Source organism: Pinus tabuliformis, chromosome 8, assembly GCF_031772625.1.
Source record: "Pinus tabuliformis cultivar Carrire ecotype Pingquan chromosome 8, CPIR1, whole genome shotgun sequence".
NCBI lineage: Eukaryota > Viridiplantae > Streptophyta > Pinopsida > Pinales > Pinaceae > Pinus > Pinus tabuliformis.
The window spans coordinates 655,055,056-655,074,058 of record NC_142294.1 but is presented as its reverse complement, the minus strand read 5'-3'; the positions used below and the strand labels follow the sequence as shown (position 1 = coordinate 655,074,058).

The 19,003-nt window shown below is 39.7% G+C and overlaps 1 protein-coding gene across 3 annotated transcripts; it reads right to left on the bottom strand.

Annotated features, from left to right (window-relative positions):
• Nucleotides 1-16,149: 16,149 nt before the first annotated feature.
• Nucleotides 16,150-18,227, bottom strand: LOC149237277 (cysteine-rich receptor-like protein kinase 2). Of its 3 annotated transcripts, XM_089372611.1 has the most exons (5): nt 17,924-18,215; nt 17,571-17,731; nt 17,347-17,486; nt 17,024-17,234; nt 16,150-16,725 (listed from the first exon to the last, which is right to left on the bottom strand). In XM_089372611.1, exons 2-4 carry the CDS (start codon nt 17,671-17,673, stop codon nt 17,064-17,066), a joined length of 414 nt encoding a protein of 137 aa, XP_089228737.1. In that variant the 5' UTR covers nt 17,674-17,731; nt 17,924-18,215; the 3' UTR covers nt 16,150-16,725; nt 17,024-17,063. The 3 variants fall into 3 exon arrangements, with proteins under 3 accessions (XP_089228737.1, XP_089228736.1, XP_089228738.1); XM_089372610.1 differs by having other exon boundaries at nt 17,571-18,215; XM_089372612.1 differs by lacking the exon at nt 17,024-17,234 and having other exon boundaries at nt 17,571-18,227.
• Nucleotides 18,228-19,003: the final 776 nt, after the last annotated feature.

Here is a 19,003-nt window from a genome sequence, read left to right as displayed (position 1 = left end):
AGATATGAGCTACAGTAGCTAAACATTGAAGACAAAACTGATGTAGAAATTCCCATTGTAGATCAACAGATTATGCAATAGACTAAAGCAAAATACAAGATCTACTTCTACAACAAACTTTGCGGAAGCTTAATCGAATTGAGCAAGATCAAGAGAACACATATAATTGAGAATGAGAAATCAATCACACATAACACAGAATAAATAACCCAGGGAAAACCTCAGCCTAAAACCCCAATCTCTATATTATCATACAAGTGGAAATCTTGTTCAAGTTACAAAAAGAATCAGCGCTCAAGCTATCCTGCTCTTTATGCAATCAAACAATACAACTCACAGACTGAATAGACACTGTATATGTCCTCCTCAAGCCCTCCAAGCCTCCTATTTCCTTGCGCAATTTTTCTTGGGGTCCAGTGCTTCCACTTGTGTGAATTCCCACCTCACACTGCTCACTTGGATCATAAATAACTGCAGAAACCTTAAGGAGATAATTCCTTCTGCATGGATGAGTTTCCTATATAGGAAAAATCCTCCAACTGATAGTACATTGTCCCTTTCTCTAATCTCAACTGGGTCTCTAACTAAACTGACATGCATGAGTTATTTATGAGAGAATATTCAGTTATCTAGAGAGCAGTAGTCACATGCATGCAAGCATTAACTAACTGAACTCACAATTAATTCAACAAACTATTTGAACTAATATAACTGGACTTGACCTAGTTAACTGAGCCAAATAATTACAACTCATCCTTGTCTCTTTAACTGATGGATAAATTCCTCAATCAATGGAGAAATTGTTGCATGTCCCCACATAAACTTCATGTTTGATTTTCTACAACTAATTAACTCAAGATGAATTAATTAATTATTTTACAAACAACTGCTAAGATCAAATTCGAATTTTACTTCTCAATTTTAGTTCAGGGACTAACTAACATTGGAATCTATCCCGAAATGCTATTTATAGCAATGTTATTTTTAGCACTTCCATTTTTCATTCCTTGTTGCTATGTCCAACACTGGTACCCGAACTGCTATTTTTAGCACTTCTATTTTTAGCATTTCTTGTTGCTATTTTCAACACTCCCTCTCAACAATAAAGGCATTCAACTCAAAATCGATCCTGAACCTTTGGAATGTTCTGCATGCAACACTTGTCCCAAATGTTGTTGCTCCAGCAACTCCAGAAATAAAAAAAATCTCCCAACTGACCTCCCTGTTGGGCTAGAAACACCCTCTGATGTTGAAGCTCCCTCTGCCGCTCACAAGTGCTCCCTCTGTGACCTCTAAATTGCTGCAACACTCCATGCATCTCGCACCGTTCCACACCTCTTTGTGCAATCCTACACTGGTGCAACACTCCTTTGCCTCTTGCATTGCTGCAGCCTACTAGCTCTACGCTGTCTTGGGATTCCTGCACTGTAGCTCTCTCTGCTGCTCCATCCGCATCTGTCTCTACCCACTCAGACATTCCTGCTACTCCTCATCAGGGCTCCCGTAGCAAGGTCTAATCAAAGAGGTTGGGTACCTCAATGATCCTGCCCCTATTCCAGCCTTCTTGGGATTGTCACTCCACATCGCCCCACCTCCTACCTAGAGGTATGGATGCATGTGATCCCTTTGACCACTTGGCTCGAAATTTCCCCCTACTGGAGGTCTCTGCATGAGTTGATGCCTCCACTCGATCTCCTCTCGTTTTCTCTAATTGCGGCTACTCTACAACCTCCTAAAGTTGCTTCACCAATTGTGGCTCCTCCACAATTATCTGAGACTTCTTCTGACGCTGCATGTTGAGAGGTAGTGTACTCTCCATCTCAACCACCAAGTCTCCAACAGTTTCCTTGCTCCTCAAGGCTTTGCATGCATCTTGAACCTCAAGAGCATATAGGTTCTTGACTCGTGAACCGATCTGTTTCACCTGTCTAGTGGTGATGTGTCGAAGGAAAACCTTTCCCTTACTAAAGACTACATCATAGCCTTTGTCTTCCAGCATTGCGTTCAACACCAAATTTTTCCTCACTCCTGGTACATACTTGACATCGGTCCAGGTAATGTGAGCTCCATGCTCCCTCTGAAAAACAATTGTGCCTACACCTAAGACACTATACTTTTCATCATTACCCATCGCTATGAGTATCTGGGGATCTTTCTCCTCCAAGGTACTGAACAAACTCTTGTTGTCGGTCATGTGAAATGAAGCTCCACTATCAAGAAATCAACCACATCCCACCATGGATGAAACCATGCATGCAATGAGAGTGAAATCCAACTCGAACTGTGACGCAAGTGCCTCACCCTCTGATCCTTCCAAGGATCCCTTCTTGGATTTCTTCAGTGGACAATTTGTAGAAAAATGGCCCACCTCATGACAATGAAAGCATCGCACTTTCGATTTGTCAAACTTCTTCCCACCATGGGAAGAACTAGATTTGGGATGATAATCCTTCTCCTTCCCTTTCTTTGCCTTACTCGCTAAGGCGCAATTTTCTTCATCCTCCTTGGATGAAGAAGATCCATCTCTGGTGCTTCTTCATATCTCCTCCTGCCTCAGATCTGACCAAAGTCGTTCCCAATCTAGGAGTTTCTTTCTTCCATTTACCAAGTCTTGGTAGTTATTCCAGCTCTTAGGAAGACCGAGGAGAGCAAGACTCACCATGTCATCATCGACTGTCATGATCCCTACACTTCCAAGCTCATCCCTGCAGGTGATGAGCTTGTTCAGATATGTAGAGATCGTGTCGCCCTTTTCACACTTGATTTTCCGAAGCTTGTCTTTCAGCGCCAGCTTCCTCTGATCGTTGTTGTTCTGATATAGATCTTTCAATGTTTTCCACATCAAAAATAGTGTCTCCTTCCCATGGAGGCTCGAGACAATGTGGTCTTGAACTCCCTCCAAGAGGATTCTCCTTGCTCTAGCCACACATTCCTTCCATTGTGCCAATTCTTGGGCATTAGTTGCTGGGGGCTTGGGGACTTCTTGATCAATGAATTCCTTCAGCTCGTTGTCCTCTAATACCGCTTCCATGCAATCCTTTTAGGCTATATAATTCGAGCTGCCATCAAGGGCATACTCGAGTCTTAAACCGCTGAACGCCATTGGTGAAATTAAGATGTGATAAGAACTCGATTTCTATATTCAGGAACCTCAAACTTCGAACTTCTCCCTTCTTGTATACTGTTTTTCACTTTGATCACCTTTGGTCTGATACCATGTAGAAATTCCCACTGTAGATCAACAGATTATGCAATAGACTAAAAAAAAATACAAGATCTACTTCTACAACAAACTTTGCGGAAGCTTAATCGAATTGAGAAAGATCAAGAGAACACATATAACTGAGAATGAGAAATCAATCACACTTAACATAGTATAAATAACCTAGGGAAAACCTCAGCCTAAAACCCCAATCTCTATATTATCATACAAGTGGAAATATTATTCAAGTTACAAAAAGAATCAGCTCTCAAGCTATCCTGCTCTCTCTGCAATCAAACAATACAGCTCACAGACTGAATAGACACTGTATATGTCCTCCTCAAGCCCTCTAAGCCTCCTATTTGCTTGCGCAGTTTTTCCTAGGGTCCAATGCTTCCACTTGTGTGAATTCCCACCTCACACTGCTCACTTGGCTCATAAATAACTGCACAAACCTAAAGGAGATAATTCCTTCTGCATGGATGAGTTTCCTATATTGGAAAAATCCTCCAACTGATAGTACATTATCCCTTCCTCTGATCTCAACTGGGTCTCTGACTGAACTGACATGCATGAGTTATTTATGAAATAATATTCAATTATCTGGAGAGCAGCAGTTACATGGATGCAAGCATTAACTAACTGAACTCACAATTAATTCAACAAATTGTTTGAACTAATCTAACTGGACTTGACTCAGTTAACTGAGCCAACTAATTACAACTCAATATTACAACTCAGCCTCATCTCTTTAACTGATGGATAAATTCATCAATCAATAGAGAAATTGTTGCATGTCCCCACATAGACTTCATGTTTGATTTTCTACAACTAATTAACTCAAGATGAATTAATTAATTATTTTACAAACAGTTGTTAAAATCAAATTTGAATTTTGCTTCTCAATTTTAGTTCAGGGCTAACTAACATTGGAATCTATCCCGAAATGCTTTTTATAGCAATGTAATTTTTAGCACTTCCATTTTTCATTCCTTGTTGCTATGTCCAACACTGGTACCCGAACTGCTATTTATAGTAGTGCTATTTTTAGCACTTCTATTTTTAGCATTTCTTGTTGCTATTTTCAACCACTGCCACCATTTTAGAAATAAGAAAGGTCCTTTCAAAAAAAAACCTTATGCTTAATTTGGAAGAAAAGTGCCACAATATGCAGGTATCCATTGATAGGTTTATGGCTAAATTTCAGATTTTGAGGGAGAAAGGTATGCCTAGTCCTATGGTCATTAATGACAAACTCATGACATAGTCGGACTATGGGGATATACTTAGAAAATTGGCTAAGGACCATGCCAGTGCCTCATCCATTGAAGCCTTGCCAACGGGAAAAGTATTATACGACACATTAGAGAACTTGTTTTTCCTTGAGCATGAGGTAAAACATTTGTTCCTCACCAAGCCCAATTTTGCAAAGTATACTGAGGCTGATGAGATTTACAGGAGGATGATAAATGTGAAACTACCAGATGCACAATGGTGGGAAACTGTGATTGAGTTACTGTGATAAATTAACAGCTAAAAGTTACCACATAGTAAATATGAAGGCAGCAGGATGAAATAGGTAAAGACAGCACAACAGGGTCAAAGAGTAGCTGGGTCAAAGAGTATCAGATGAAAGATCAAAGTAAAGAAGACTCCAGCGTGAAAATGCCATAACTATCAGCCATCATGAAAGGCTACATTTCAACCATAAAGGCCAGCACAACCATAATTAAAGGGACAACAAGAAACAGTTCATTAGCTATCTCTATTTTCTTGCTAGAAGATATTTGTATTTCCTAGAATAAATCTCAAGTTGTTTTGAGATATTTTGTAATAAGTTTTTTGTATAAATATTTCACAATTCGAAGTATGTAGTGTGGATTCCAAAACATTTCTATAGACTATTTCTCTCGAATCAGAAATTCTATTGTATCAATGACTGGATTGGCTTATTGGATCAAGGAATAAAGATCATAGATTTTACAGGATTCTTGTGTAAAGCGAAATACAAATAAGTATTTTCTCACGTTTTGTTATCTTCTTTAAAGTTTTTCCATTATGTTTATCTAAATCTGAATGCTATAACATGGAATAATGTCTCAGAATTTGCTTGATGGCACTCTATTTTAACTGTTAGGCATTTAAATGTTTTCAACTCATATCTAAGTTAAGGAATTCCTGATTTCTCCTTAATTTAGGTGACTTCTTGTGATCAGTAGCAAAGGATTCTTAATTGACCTTTGTTCATGATTATCCTATGTTCTCCATTCTGATCCCATTCTAAGGATTCTTGAGTGCCCTTTCACAGTGGTTAGAATTACTTCACCCATTAGGCCTAAAGATTTGCATTTTGCTCTACTAGCCTGCCCTGTGAACATTCCCTTTAATGAATTGATCTAGTCCTGCTATCCATTTGTTGACTCCATAACCCAATGTCTTGAAGACGTAGCTCTGTCCATCTGCTCTAAGAATTCCAGCACCCAACCTTCAAATCAAAACCAAAACCCCAAAGGACACTAAGAACTAGCCTAAAATCCCATAAGAAACAAAGTTAAATTATATAGAGAGAACCCTCTCTGAGTCATAGGTTGGCTAGAGCCTATACTTAAAAGATTGGTTTGTGGTTACCCCGGTTTATTCCTTCTTCTGATAACTTCTAAGGAAAATTCTGATTTATAACAGGTACCAACTGTCACACCCTTACACCGATGGTGTCTTTCACCACATAGAGGCGGATGTGGCACCACTGAAATTTTTCGTTTCACTACTACTTAAGCTCACAGGCTACGCCTAATCAACACTTAATCAATTTACTTCTAAGTTTTATCATGTAGTGGAAATTACTTCAATTATCTTTACTCAATTATATTCTTTATGCAACGGAAATCACAAGTGTATAAATAATGTACACACTTGTAAAATGGAGGGGCAGCTCCCAAATATAAGTATGCCCAATATATATTAAATATGTAAATATCAATTTACAAAACCTTACAATTTTCACCAAGTCGTGTAGCCTCTAAACGACATGCACACTTCATGCCAAAGTTGTGCACCTCTACTGTGCACTACCCAGATTACCACCGTGTTTCACATAGCGGCTTGCCATGTTGTCGTTGTGTAGACCTCGGTCTGCACTTGCCTTATGCCACCAGTGGCCCAATGATTAGTTACAACGACCCATGACCCTTACTCCACCTGTCGGCCCACCCGGTGCTAACACGACATAGTCCGCCCATTTACCCAATCCGCGACACTGTTGTGTAGAGTCTGAACATGTCCACCGTAACAGTCTGCATAGTTGTGCAACTACTCAAATTTCCCACGCTGTTTGTTCATCTATTCGGGTGTGTTCTGCCCTATAATTCCATGTAGCAACCCGCCTGCCACTCCTGTGGGAACCCCGAGTTCTATCCACCCACAAAGTTTCCCACAGTCCTGTGTTCACTACTGAACTGCACCCTGTTCGTCTACTAGTAGCTTCTCCTTCCTTCGCACTTCGTTCACTCTCTGAAGTTGTGTTATTTGATGGTTGGATGATCCTCAACCACTCCACATGACTCTATATTTATATGTCATTTGTGCGATGTGTTTTCTCCACGAACTATCGCGTCCCTTGGTTGCACTACATGTCAACGCACCCATGTGCAACCAGCCGACCTGTGCCTATGCCCACACATGTGATCCTTCATTTATTTCCACAACTAAGCCTACTTGTCGCCGACAAGTCCATTTGCCCAGTTGACTTGACCAACTTGTTCACTTATTCGTCGGTTCACCCGTCACCCATCCGACCAACTTGTTTGACCACAACTACGTTGCCCGACTCGCCTGCAAAGTAGACTTGCCCAACTCGTTCACTCACCTGGGCACTCATCCATCCGAGCACTCGTCCACCTGCGAACTCGACTCGTGTCACACACTAACCCGGTACTCGGTTGACTCACCCAGTCCATCCCACCTGTGTTGCCCGTGTGCGCTCGCCGTGTTGGGTGGGCGCCTGCCCGACGCCTTTAATTGAACACACCCGACCGACATGCCTTTAATTGGACGCTTTTAACCAAAGTCTCCTCAAGTTGCCTTCGACTGAATGCCTCCACTCAAGTCGCCTTTAATCAAACACGGGCTCCTGTCGCATATCTTGGGCGTGCCCGCATGTTGGGCGCTTGCCAACTCAAGGCCTTGATAGGTGACGTGTTTAGTGGGACCCACCTAGAAGGCGTCAACTAATGCGAAGAGTGAAAGCCCATTGGGTAATCAACGACATAATAAAATTATATATATATATATATATATATATATATATATATATATATATGAAATTGATAACTCAGTAATTAAACAAAAAAATGTGAATTACCCCATTCCTCTAAAAGTAATTAAGGGGTCAAGTATGTTACAAATACCGAGTATTTGTTATTACATATTACTTTCGAATAAAGAAAATATTTAAACAAAAATTATGATTTATAATTATATTAATTTTTTTTTTTTACTGTAACGGTTAATGATATTAATGAGCGGCAAACCAGCTGCCATGGGCTGGAGCATTACAACAAAGTCTGAATTTGAAATTCCTGTTGCACAGTAGAGGATCCCGCTCTTTGAGACAATTACAGAGGTCGCGGTGGAAATCGAGCCTCGTACTGTCTGAAATCAAAATTGAATTAACACAGCGCTTGCAGTGGTGGTCTTGTTAGTCCAGCTTAACCTTTGCATCTTCCTTGCTCTGGCATGTTATAACGGCGAACCTCCATTTCAGAATAACCAGAGTCCACCTAAAGCTTGCACAGGTCCTCCTTCCATCAATAGAGAGGCTGGACAGGTCCTTCAACTACCCAGGCCTAGATTCAACACAGCAAAATTGAAAGAAAAAGAACGAAGAAGAATCATACAAAGATTCATGAGGTGGATGCGCAATCCAAAGAATCAGAAAAGAGTGGAACCCATGCATTTAAGATCTATAATCGGCGCATTAATTTCCGAGCGGCAAGCAGAGCAGCAGCGGACAGAACAACCGATAGCCAGATTTTAGTGTTGATCTTTGAGAAGAATCGCCTAAGATGAAGACCGCAGATCAGGTCTAGATTGTTGGAATAATCGGCTTGTTTCCTGAGTTTTCCTCCAATGCCTATGCATTGAAGGGTCTCCTTGCTTCCTGTTCTTCAATAGTTAATTTGAAGCTCTTAATGGAATGGGAGTTATTTGCATCATCAGCCTCTTGCAGGGTTTTCCCCTCATCATCAGCCTTTTGCAGAGTTTTTTTCCTCTTCATCAGCCTTCTGCAGGGTTCTTCCCTCTTCTTCAGCTCTTGGATCTTCAATGTCTTCTTCCATAATTTCCCCCAAGTCTTCTCTTTTAGTTGAGGGTCTGAGCACTAGTTGGCAGGAGGATGATGCTGTTAGTGCTGATCTTGAGGATTCTGGGATAAAGTTGAGGCATCCTTCATCTCTTCTACTAAGTTTTGGGGGTCACCATGCTCTTCTTTTCTACTAGAAGACAGACTATCCGATGAAGGGCTTTCAGGAGCATGAAGACCAACAGACTGTTCTAAAAAAATAGTGCATTCATCTTCTTGTTCTGGGCAGTGAGGCAATCTTTGGGAATCTGAGTGATCTGTAACATGATCACCGTCAAGTTCATTTGCTTCAGCCATTTAAATTATCTGGAAATCGAACTACCCTTATCGAGATAGATGTTGGCTTGTCGACCAGATAGAGACCGGGATCATTGACTGCATGAGATGGAACAGGTCTGGATTTTGAAAGCAAATTTGAGAACAAGTCGACCAAAAGGGGATTAAGGAATGATGCAATTAGTCTCATCAGAGTTGACTAACAGGGATCTTCTGCAATGGGTAGAGCCTAGATTGGCTTCAAGGTCAGCTTGATCGTTCAGGTGCCTCAGAATATGGAAAAAGGATATTTTTCGGAACTGGGCCAGAGTAAGCCTGATTTTCTTGAAAATGGAAACTAAGTGGATCTGCGAGGGATTTGAGTTGAGGTTCAACACTTGGATGATCAGCCTGGAGTCTCCAAAGACCGACAGAGTCAGAAAGTTCCTTTTGATGGCCAGATTAAGCCCTTGCCACAGAGCCAGAGCCTCAACTCTGTTAGTAGATTCGATGCCCAGCCCCCATTGATACCGAAACTCAGTTGATCTATCTGGATTCAGAAGAACCCCACCCCCACCCGTAGCTCTGAGGTTGCCTTTAGAGGCCCCGTCGAAGAAGAGGCAGTGTTCCTCCAATGCAGAACGCCATTTGATAAACATCTGTTCTTCCAGGCGGATTTCCCAATTCGCTTGGGGAATTGCATGGGGCAAGGGCTTGAAAACATAACTTGGACAAGATATTTGAGCCATAGCTCCTCCTCACTATCCAAAGCTGCTTCATTTCTTATTGCAAGTTTGGTATCCAAAGTCTCTCCCAATAAAGCTTGGATTTTAGTGATAATTTTGCCAGGAGTACATTTTCCATCCCTGAACAGCCTATTGTTCCTCTCCAACCACAGCTTCCAGCAGGTGAATTTAGGGATCCACATCCAGGCTTTCTTGAGGAGGCATTTTTTAGAGAGATCGAACGGAGATAAATTGGCCCAGTTGTGAAGCAAGTTAGGAATATTACCAGGAAGCTCAACTTTGTCAGCACCTGACCTCAGGACCCCCCTCCAGACATCACGGGCAAAAGGGAAAAGCAATAACAGATGGTTAGCAGACTCTTCCTCTGACACACACAGAGGACATCTGGAAGGCCCTTCCATTCCACGTTTTCTCAGGATATCTCTAGTGAGAATGCTGTTATGAGCTAACGTCCAGCAGAAGAAGTCAATTTTGGGAAGTGAAGGGAAGGCCCAAATAAATCTCCATTGAGTAGGGTCAGGGGGGACATTAGGAATCGCTGTCATACTTTTGTAACCTTCAGAGACTGTGAAATTGCCAGTGAGGGAGCCCCACCCTCTTTTGTCCTTAGCTGTTGCTTTGATTGGAGATTTTCCTTGGAGCTTATCTAAAAGTAACAATGCTTCAACCTGCAGCCTTTGGGGAATCTCTCCCAGATTCCAACTAGCCCATCATCTTCCAGTATCATCCGTCCAAGTTGAGATGTCCCACAAGGTATTCAGGTTGTTGGACTGTAGCCAGATTTTAATGTTTGTCAGGCCTTCAACATGGTTCAGAGGCTGTTCACCAAGGATTGGATCATCCCAAATTCTGATTTTTTTCCCATTACCTGGTATCCAGTAAAGATTGTGACTGAAATGCTCCATAGCAGAAAGACAGAGTTTGAAAATCGGAGAGCCTTTAATGGTTTTTGGGGGCTGGTCCAAACACCTCAGCCACTGTCCATTGAAGTATTTCTTCCACAGTACTCTCTTACTCCAGCTAGCCTTTCCAGCAACAATATTCCATAGAATTTTGGAGCCCAGGGAGAGATTCTGGGCACCCAGATCTCTTAATTGAAGACCTCCTTCCAGAATTGGCTTTTTAATAGTGCCCCATTTAACTAAATGAAGTCTTTTTTCATTATTTTTCCCCCCTTCCCAGAGGAATCTTCTTAGCAGACTGTCCAATTTACTGAGGAAGGTTTTGGGAGCAAGCAGAATGGAATGTTGATAAAGAGGCATACTTATGAGAACAGATTTCATCAGGATAACCTTCCCAACATTGTTCAGCCAAGTGGCTCCCCAAGCTTGAATTCTAAGTTTTAGTTTGTCAAGCAGAGGCATCCAGTGGGCAACTTTAGGAATGGATTTGAAGATTGGAATCCCCAGATATTTAAAAAACTCCCAGGTCTGAATTCCTTTCATCTCTAAGAGCCTGGAAATATCAGCCAATTCCTTGACTGAGCAGTTCCAGTCGTAGATAGTGCTTTTTAGATAGTTTATCTTACTGCCCGAGACCTCCTTGTAGATGTCCAACTCCTTCTTAAAGGATCTTGCAGAATTTATGCTCGCTCCTCCAAGCAACAGAGTATCATCGGCAAATTGGGCATGGTTAATGTCTTTAACATTGGGAACCATTCTGAGTCCTGGCAGAGATTGGATTTGTTGACAGCAGTCAAGTTGGAAGCTAAGCACAGAGGCTTGAATAGCGTAGAGGAGCGGGGACAGCGGGCAACCTTGTCTTAAGCCCCTTGAGGCATTGAAGAACTTTGTTGATCGGCCATTAACCAGCGGCGCAATCCAAGGGGAGGCAATGCAGGCTTTCACCCAATTAATGAAGGTTATAGAGAAGCCCAGTTTCTTCATAACAACATAGAGGAAATCATGTTTCACCCTGTCAAAGGCATTTGCCAGATCGAGCTTTATCACCATTCCTTTCTCTTTTCGGTGGCAACTTGAATGAACTGCTTCTTGCACCAGCACAATATTGTCCAGAATCTTTCTCCCTTTGATGAAACCTCCTTGATTTTCCGGAATGATGTCCGGCAAAACATTCTTGAGACGATTGGCAATTGTTTTGGTGATCAGCTTATAACTTGTGTTACACAGTGAAATGGGCCGAAATCTACCAAAATCAGAAGCTCCTTTCTCTTTCGGAATCAGGGCAAGGAAGGCCGAGTTGGTGCTACCTCCAATCTTGGAACATGATTGCGACTTCCTGACCATTCTCAAAAGATCTTTATTAATTATAGGCCAGCAAGTCTGAAAAAATCTGGCATTGAACCCATCAGGCCCAGGAGCTTTATCCAGCTCCATGCAGTCCAAAGCCTTCTTGAGCTCATCCATGCTGATCGGAGCGGTAAGCATAGAATTAACAGAATCGTGAACACAATGAGGGATTAGATCAAAGGGGTAGGCTTGGGAGTCTAAAGGAGGATTTTCAGGAGCCGTATAAAGCTCTTTGAAGAAGGTGAAAGCAGCTCTTTTGATGCCTTCAGAATCTTTGACCACGGCATCATGGGACCGAATTTCTGAAATAGATTTGAATTGCTTGCGAGCTTCGGCTTGCTTATGGAAAAAACTGGTATTCTTGTCGCTGGCCTGTAACCATAAGTTTCTGGATTTTTGTCTCCAGTACTCCTCTTCATCCCTACTGGCTCTATGGAGAGTTTTTTGCAACTCAACTTCTCTTTGAAGCAGACTTTGAGAAACAACAGAATTCTCCATTGCAGATTGATGGGCAGCAAGGTTTTCTAAGGATTCTTTTCTCTTGGCAGTGGGTGTTTTCAGAGTTTTAGCCCACTCCTTGAGTCTTCTTTTAAGGCCCCTCAATTTTTCTTCCCACACATAGAATGGGGATCCCAGGATCTGCCGATTCCAAGCTTCAGAAACCACTTCATGGAAACCATCTTGCTGAATCCACAAAGGACTGAATCTAAAAGGTATTGGACCAAGGTTTCCATCAAGGGAGAGCTCGAGGCTAATAGGTTTATGATCAGAAGTGCAGTTTGGAAGGATTTTAGAAGAGGTTGTTAGACCACATGTAAGGAAAGAGGATTGGACAAGGAATCTGTCCAGGCGAGCAGCTATGTGGTTGGGCCCTAATCTTTTGTTAGTCCAGGTATATTTCCCAGCAGAAGGCTTGATATCCTCAAGATCCCAGTCTAGCATTATGTCTTCCACCCATTCTCTAGCTGGATCCCTTATTGGGGAACCCCCCCTTTTCTCATCAATGGCTAGAGTGACATTCACATCACCTGCAATAATGATATTTTCTAGGTTGTGCAATAAAATAAAGGACTGAATCGAGTCCCAGCAAATTTTTTTCTCCATTGGAAGGACTGGAGCATAAATATTGAACATACTTACTTGTTGACCAGAGTCTTTGTGGAGGAGCTGGATGAAAATCCAATGAGAGCAGTTTTCTTCTTGAATCAATTCATATTTGGAGCTGTCCCAGAAGGAGGCAAGCCCGCCAGAGGCGCCCCTAGCACTGACAGCTCTTCCGGGACCTTTATGCCAGAATGTCTTACTAGTTTGGAGGAGCGGATTATCCTCCATCTTTGTCTCCTGGATGAGAAGGATTTCAGGCGAATGCATCCTAACAATGTCTTTCAGGGCTTCTTCTTTCAGTTTGCTGCCTAACCCTCTGCAGTTCCAGGAGACGTACTTCATTATTTACTGACTTGGGAGGTGGTGGCTCCTTTTGGAGCCCTGCTCTACTTGCGCCCGGATCTGGTGTTCATCATTCCTTTGAGAGTTTTCTGGGAGCCTTGTAGGACGTCCAGATAAGTTTTCTCCTCTCTCTATTTCTTCTTGGATTTCCGACCCCTAGCCGACTTGATAGGAGTGATTTGTGAGCCATCTGATTCGGTGTCTCTCTCTTTTGATTCTTCCCTTGAGTCAGAGGCTAGATTGATGTGCTCCTCAGTACCTTGGTTCCCCTTTGATCAGCAGCTGCTAGAGGATCAGTTGAATTTTCTACGGTTTCTTTCAGCTTATTCGATTGGTCTTCAGTTTCTTCGTGACTCTCTGTTACATTCACCTTTTCAACTGAGGGGGGGCCTTCTTTTGTGATTGGTTTGGTCTGAGAATTGGACTGGGGTTTCCCCATTGTTCCAAATTTTGTCTGTACAGCAGGCTTTGAGACTACCTTGCCTTTTTTTATCTCTTTCCATCCTTCTTCTTCCACCTTGTCCCTTGATGGGGCTTTAGGACAGTTTCGTTGGAAGTGACCATGCTCGTGACAGATTCTACACTTAAAGGGCAGTTTCTCATAGTCCAGTTTCTGGTAGTGATGCCAATCTCCAACTGTAAGTTTAACGGCTTCCGGCAGACTAGCTTCCAAGTCAACTTCCATGCAGATTCTTGCGTAGGTGTATTGGCCCCTATTGTCAGCTTTGTCAATGAATCGACCCAGCCCGTTTCCAATCTTTTGTAGGGATTGGTAGCTCCAGCAGTGGATCGGCAGGTTGGGGAGTCAGACCCAAACAGGAACCTCCTTTCGAACATCGATTGAAGGGTCGAAGTCAGGGGTCCATTTGTTCAGGAAAAGGCCTTGATTTCCCATGAAATATGGACCATTTCTGAACACCAGGTCACGGTCTTCCTTGGTAGTGAATTCGAAAATGAAAAATCCTCTACCGACAGCATAACAGATCACGTTGTTCGTCAGCAGAGGCCTCCAATTTCGTTGGACCCATTCATCTGTCGATTTTGTTGATGGCCATCGACCCATAAATTGCCCGACCAAACCTCTGTCAGCCAAGGCAAGAGCTATTTTGATCGGCTGTTCTTCAGGCAGAGCAATCTCTGGTATTTCTTCGAGTTTTTTGATGAACGTCGGAACTTCAGGTGATGGTCGTTTTTTCCCTTTCTGAGACAGAAGGTTACGAAATGCATTTGCAGAAGAGTTTGGGGGGGGGGGAGAGGACTCTCCGCCCCCTGGAGCACCCATGGCGGCGGCGGCACAGCACGCAGCAATCCTTGACCTAATCGCAGCAGAGGAGCGCACGCGAAAAAATATTTCCTGATGAATACTCTTTTCCCTTGTTATGTATAAGGGGAGTTTTTAATTAAAATTTTATTAGATAAAAAATTATAGTATTTTTTTAGAAATATTTAGATAATGAAAATGAGTTAACGCATTTTTAGTGTGTCTATTTTGAAATAGGATTTCTAGAATATTAATTTAATTATTAATAATTAATAAGCAAATGATTACAATTTTAATCTTTGATAAAATCTGTAGTATTGTAACAAAGTCTATTTTAAAAATCTTTATAATAAAGTGAGATGAATCTACATGGTTAAAAAATTATATATATAGCTTATTAATTATTTTTTTTAATAATCATGATAATAATAATAATAAACTTATAATTTAATTAATTTTTACTACTTTTAAAAGTTTTGATAATACAAAATGCATGTAAAATAATTTTTTTGATGTTGATCCACTATTTAATTTTTTTTTGTATCAAATAAATGTTTAGTTCTTTTATAAATATTTATTTACAATAAAATCACATTTAAAATGTATAGAAAGAATTATACATATTTAAAATGTATATAAATATTTATAGACGGTATTAAATCTTCAATTCTTTTATAAATATTTATTTACAATAAAATTATACATAGAAAAAATTATAGATGTTATTAAATATTTGAAATATGGATGGTATTAAATATTGAAATTTCCCATGCTAGTATCAAGGATGAGAGATACCATCATATACTTGGACAAATTATGCTTCACTAAAACAACTCAGAAGATGGTCGTTAGAATGATGCAATTGGACATATCATTCTTTGACAGAGACAACTCAACCATAAGATGCGACGAAAACAATTCAGAAGATGCTTGTTCAAATGAAGTAGCTTCGATAAACCCAAAGCCAAATCATGCCTCGTCATAAACACCACTTGATTAATAGTCAAAGAGCATATATATATATATATATATATCTCAATAATTCCCAGATTTAAAAAACATTTTTTCATCGCTGAGAAGAGTAGGTACACATATCTCAATAATTACCGGATTTAAAAATCATTCTATAATCACACTGCAACACATTGTGAAAAAATGATGCTGTGACAAGATAGGATGTTGTCGTCTCATAATAAAAATATTTCCACAAGGTATTGACCGATTTTCACCTAGCCGGATTTCAAATAAAATTTATTTAAATGAAAAACAAAAATTATTTAAATGAAAAAAAACAAATAGTTTCATGAAAAAAATAATGGAAATTTTGATATGAGTTTTGATAAATTTCATAGGATTTTTGGAAAATTTTGATTACAGTAGTTACAGCTGGCAAGTTTGATGATTTTGGGTGTTCAAACTATTTTTAATTGCACTGAATCCATTTTACTATAAAAACCAATTCAAACAATAAAATTGCACTGAATCCATTTTACTATAAAAACCAATTCAAACATTTTATTGGTAAAATATTTTTGACAAAAAAGAAAGTGGATTATTTTTTTGACAAAAGAGTAAGCCTTACTATTGAAAATAACCTTCTTGACAAAATTGTAACTTTGATAGACTGATCCTGAAAATCAATTCAAACACTCCATTGATCAAATTTTATGAAAAGATATCCAAATTACTATTGAAAATAACATTCCGGGCAAAATTGTAGCCTGCCTTTACTCGGCACCATGTAACCTCTGCAGAATTTCATAATTTTGTATTCTGTCTTTTCCTTCAACTGTCCGCGTAAGGCGTACTCTGGCACCATGTAACCTCAGCAGAATTTCTTATGCAATCAAATCCCCACAACCTAGCCGCCTCAAAATTGCAGGATCCATATTCAGATAGATGAGTTGTAATTGCTTTATTTGCTCTAATTTTTTTAAAACAATTAGTCGGGAACAGTGGGAGAAGATTCTTACAAAGTTCCTGCAACTCTAGTGCTAACGTGGCTTTGATCTTCTGCAAAGAATCTGGCCAACCCAAAGTCAGCTATTTTGGGTCCGTGTTTATAATCTAGTAAAATATTGCTTGCTTTAATATCTCGTGGATGACCGGAATATGAGATTCCCCGTGAAGATAGGCCACACCACCTGCAGTTCCAACTATGATTTCATACCTCTCTTTCCATTTAAGTAAATGACGTTTTGTTGCATCTGCAATGCATCACACACATACTGTAAATATATTATCTGCAAGCTACATATATAAATAAAGCAATCTTACGGAGATGGATATGAGAAATAATATCTGTAAGTAGGATTTTATTGTTTTATGTTTTGATGGTAGATCCTTAATCTAAGTTTTTGAGGAGAAAGCGAGGAGAAAGCATAAGAGACACTGTTCTAGTCAGGTTTATTTAATAAAAAGATGGTGTTTTTCTTTCGACTGAAAAAAAAAGAAATACAATAAAGCAATCAAAGATCCATCCAGCGATTAAGAACAAGTGTATACCGAATACAATCTTGTCAATACTACTGTTCTGGAGGTATTCTTAAACTAGTAAGCTTTTGGAACCTTCAACGGAGCAATCAAGCAGTTTCACTAGATTCTTGTGCTGAACACGACTGATGAGATTTGCTTCATTCAAATATTCAGCATATGCTTGCCTTGGACCCATAAACAGCAGTTTAGCTGCAACCTCTCTGCCATTAGGGAGAACCCCCTGCAGATCCACTCACTTAGAAACCATTTTTATTCTCCATTTTTACATGGAGCTGCTGCTTTAAAATATCTAATTCTATATGAAATAATTGAAACAAATATTGAGCTCTCACTTTAAAGACGGATCCAAACCCTCCATTGCCAAGTTTGTTCTCTGCTTCAAAATTGGAGGTCGTCTGTCTCAGAGTGTAGTATTTGAAAATGAGTTCTGGATTCGCTATAGTCGGCGTTACGATAGAATCTTCCTCTTCACCTGCGAAAACAATTACAAGGTGTCTATTTATATTGCGCAAAGGTAAGCAGACGCATCAAAGATCCTTAACAGTGAAAGATTTACCTGCAAGTTCAGGTTCTCCAGTTGGAGAAATCCCTTCCCAACATTTCAGAGGAGAGCAAATATTCCGTTTCCAAATGCCTATGACTGCAATTAAGACAATCATAGTGGCTACTACGCCTAGATTGATGCCCAACACGCTAAATCTTTTACCCTCTGAAAATCTACACAAAAAGTGTCAGTACCCAGGAAGCTCTGTTTTAGTTCACTGGAAATAAATGAAACCCTACAAAACCCAAATAAAAGAAACGCTGGAAAACCCCTATATTCCTCATGTGGATAAAAAAATATGGCCGAGGACACAGGCTTTCTTGTGGTGGCGGCTATAGAACAGAGACGTTGAAAACTTCATAAACCTGGTAACGCAGGCAGCAGGTCTTAGATCTGAATCGTGCCCCAACAGCTCCAGTTTGGCATGAGAATAAATATTCCCATGTAAAAATTACACACGATCTGCAGCCCGTTCAAGCAGATCTGCCCAACACTCGGCTAAGCCGTAGGTATTCTCCATTCAATCAGAAGGGGCGTCTACTGCAACTGCACCGAAGGGTTTGGGGTTTGGTGCAGTTTTAGTGGTAAGGTTGAAGCGCAGGACTTTGAAAGCATTGTGTACGTCGCAAAAAATTATCGGCGTACTCTGGGCACGAATTTTGGCATCTTTGACTTTTAATTTGTCTTAAGCGCAAGCAGAAACCTCTCCTAACTAGGTTGCTTTCAATTTTTTTTAGGTAGGAAGAAACCTATCCTAACTCGGTTGCTTTTTTATTATTTTTATTTTCTTGGTTTGTGTATTGTTTTGTGATTATGAATTTTATCCTAACTCGGTTGCTTTTAATATTTTATAAGTAGGCAGAAACCTATCCTAACTCGGTTGCTTTTAATATTTTTTAAGTAGGCAGACACCAATCCTAACTCGGTTGCTTTTTTATTAATTTTATTTTTTTCATTTATATTTTGGTTTCTGTTTTATTTTTATTTTTATTTTTTAATTATGAATCTTATTCTAACTCGGTTGCTTTTATTTTTTTTTCAAGTAGGCAGAAACCTATCTTAACTCGGTTGCTTTTTTGTTTTTTACTTTTTTCATTTATATTTTGGTTTGTGTTTTTTTAATTATGAATATTAGAACGGAGAGTTTTTGTTTTTTAAGTTTTTCGTTTATATATATATATATATATATATTTTTTTTTTTTTTTTTTTTCTCGTTTATATTTTTGTTTGTTTGTCTTTTTTAATTGTAAATTTTAGAATATATAGAGTATATTGTCTATCAAAATATTTTAACTTTTAATTAATTTGTAAATTTTTAAAAATTATTTTCAAAGTTTATTATAGTTTTTGGTGAAATTAAATAATAATTTTATTTTTTTATTTTTTTTAGTTTTGAATATTTTAAAATTTGAATTTTTATTAGTGGATTACTAAATCAGATTTTT

What these genes read in the sequence shown, in the direction of transcription:
- LOC149237277 (XM_089372610.1), bottom strand. Translation starts at nt 17,673, where the DNA reads ATGATTGTCTTAATTGCAGTCATAGGCATTTGGAAACGGAATATTTGC. An exon ending in TGGAGAACCTGAACTTGCAG is followed by an intron (nt 17,487 to 17,570) that starts GTAAATCTTTCA and finishes TTGTTTTCGCAG; the next exon opens with GTGAAGAGGAAGATTCTATC. An exon ending in GGTTTGGATCCGTCTTTAAA is followed by an intron (nt 17,235 to 17,346) that starts GTGAGAGCTCAA and finishes GTGGATCTGCAG; the next exon opens with GGGGTTCTCCCTAATGGCAG.